Source organism: Olea europaea, unplaced genomic scaffold (genome assembly GCF_002742605.1).
Source record: "Olea europaea var. sylvestris unplaced genomic scaffold, O_europaea_v1 scaffold34702, whole genome shotgun sequence".
Lineage (NCBI taxonomy): Eukaryota > Viridiplantae > Streptophyta > Magnoliopsida > Lamiales > Oleaceae > Olea > Olea europaea.
Genome location: NW_019253791.1, coordinates 1 through 1,206, shown reverse-complemented (window position 1 = coordinate 1,206; position 1,206 = coordinate 1). Strand labels below are relative to the sequence as shown.

General features: G+C 36.7%; 1 protein-coding gene across 2 annotated transcripts; it reads left to right on the top strand.

The window, feature by feature from the left end:
• Positions 1-6: 6 nt before the first annotated feature.
• LOC111386227 (phospholipid:diacylglycerol acyltransferase 1-like) lies at positions 7-1,186 on the top strand. 2 transcript variants are annotated; one of them, XM_023010680.1, is made up of 2 exons: positions 7-758; positions 891-1,186. In XM_023010680.1, exons 1-2 carry the CDS (start codon positions 265-267, stop codon positions 922-924), a joined length of 528 nt encoding a protein of 175 aa, XP_022866448.1. In that variant the 5' UTR covers positions 7-264; the 3' UTR covers positions 925-1,186. The 2 variants fall into 2 exon arrangements, with proteins under 2 accessions (XP_022866448.1, XP_022866449.1); XM_023010681.1 differs by having other exon boundaries at positions 848-1,111.
• The last annotated feature ends 20 nt before the right edge of the window (positions 1,187-1,206 follow it).

Genomic DNA, 1,206 nt, shown 5'->3' with positions numbered 1-1,206 from the left:
ATATATACACTCTTTAGGGTTAAACATTTTTTTTATTAATATTATTATTTAATTCAACTATTTTTCTGCTAATTTGAAGGAATAGAATTCCTCATTTTCTCCGCCTATGTATATAAATACGTGATTGAGCTTAGGGTTATGAATGAGAAGGAAATGAAATGAAATGAAGTAATCAAATCGATTTTTGGTTGCATCAATCGTTTTTGTAAATCATTTTGTTCACACACAATAAATACAGGTGTATGCATATATAGTTATGTTCACATGTCGATGCTGAGGCGTAGAAAGGGCTCGGCAGCGAAGAAATCTCAAAATTCAGAGACTCAATTGGATGAAAACAAGGAGAAAAATGACAATCATTTGCAAGAAAAATTGAATTCAAATGCTGCGAATTTGAAAGGAAATGTGAACTGTAATTTGAAATCGAAATCAGATGAGAAATTTAGGAAAAAATGGAATTGTGTGGACAACTGTTGTTGGTTCATAGGATGCATATGCTCGATGTGGTGGTTTTTGCTGTTTCTGTACAACGCAATGCCGGCTTCGTTCCCGCAGTATGTCACGGAGGCGATCACGGGACCCATGCCTGACCCACCGGGGGTGAAATTAGCTAAAGAAGGTCTCACAGTGAAGCATCCGGTGGTTTTCGTTCCCGGGATAGTGACTGGAGGGCTTGAGTTGTGGGAAGGGCATTCCTGTGCTGAAGGGTTGTTTAGAAAGCGGCTGTGGGGCGGTACCTTTGGTGAAATATACAAAAGGTATCAAATTAAAATCTTTTTTTAATTGTCATGTACATATGGATACGGATGTGCGTGTATTTCGAGAATCTTTATGTTTTCGAGTGCAGAGCTGAGTAATAAACGTTGTAATTGGGCTTTTGATAATGGTAGCTTTTCTCTTGATCGCGGGAGTTCAAGAACTTGAAAGGATTCTGTTCTGCTTATCGAAGGTTCAGATTTATTCCATGTTAAAAGATTGAAACTTTCAAAGATGGTAGAATTTGTTATATAGTTATCAGAGATAAAAAGTCTATATCTCCCAATTAATGATGGGTAGGTGTTTAATGGTCCTGACAAAAGTTTTAATGTTGATAGATTACCAGCTTTTCCAATTGCTACTGAAATGTTCAATATTCACAGCATTGATGAATTCAAACATTCACAGCGTGTGGGGGTTCAATTTTTTCCTTTACATAGTGAATTACAT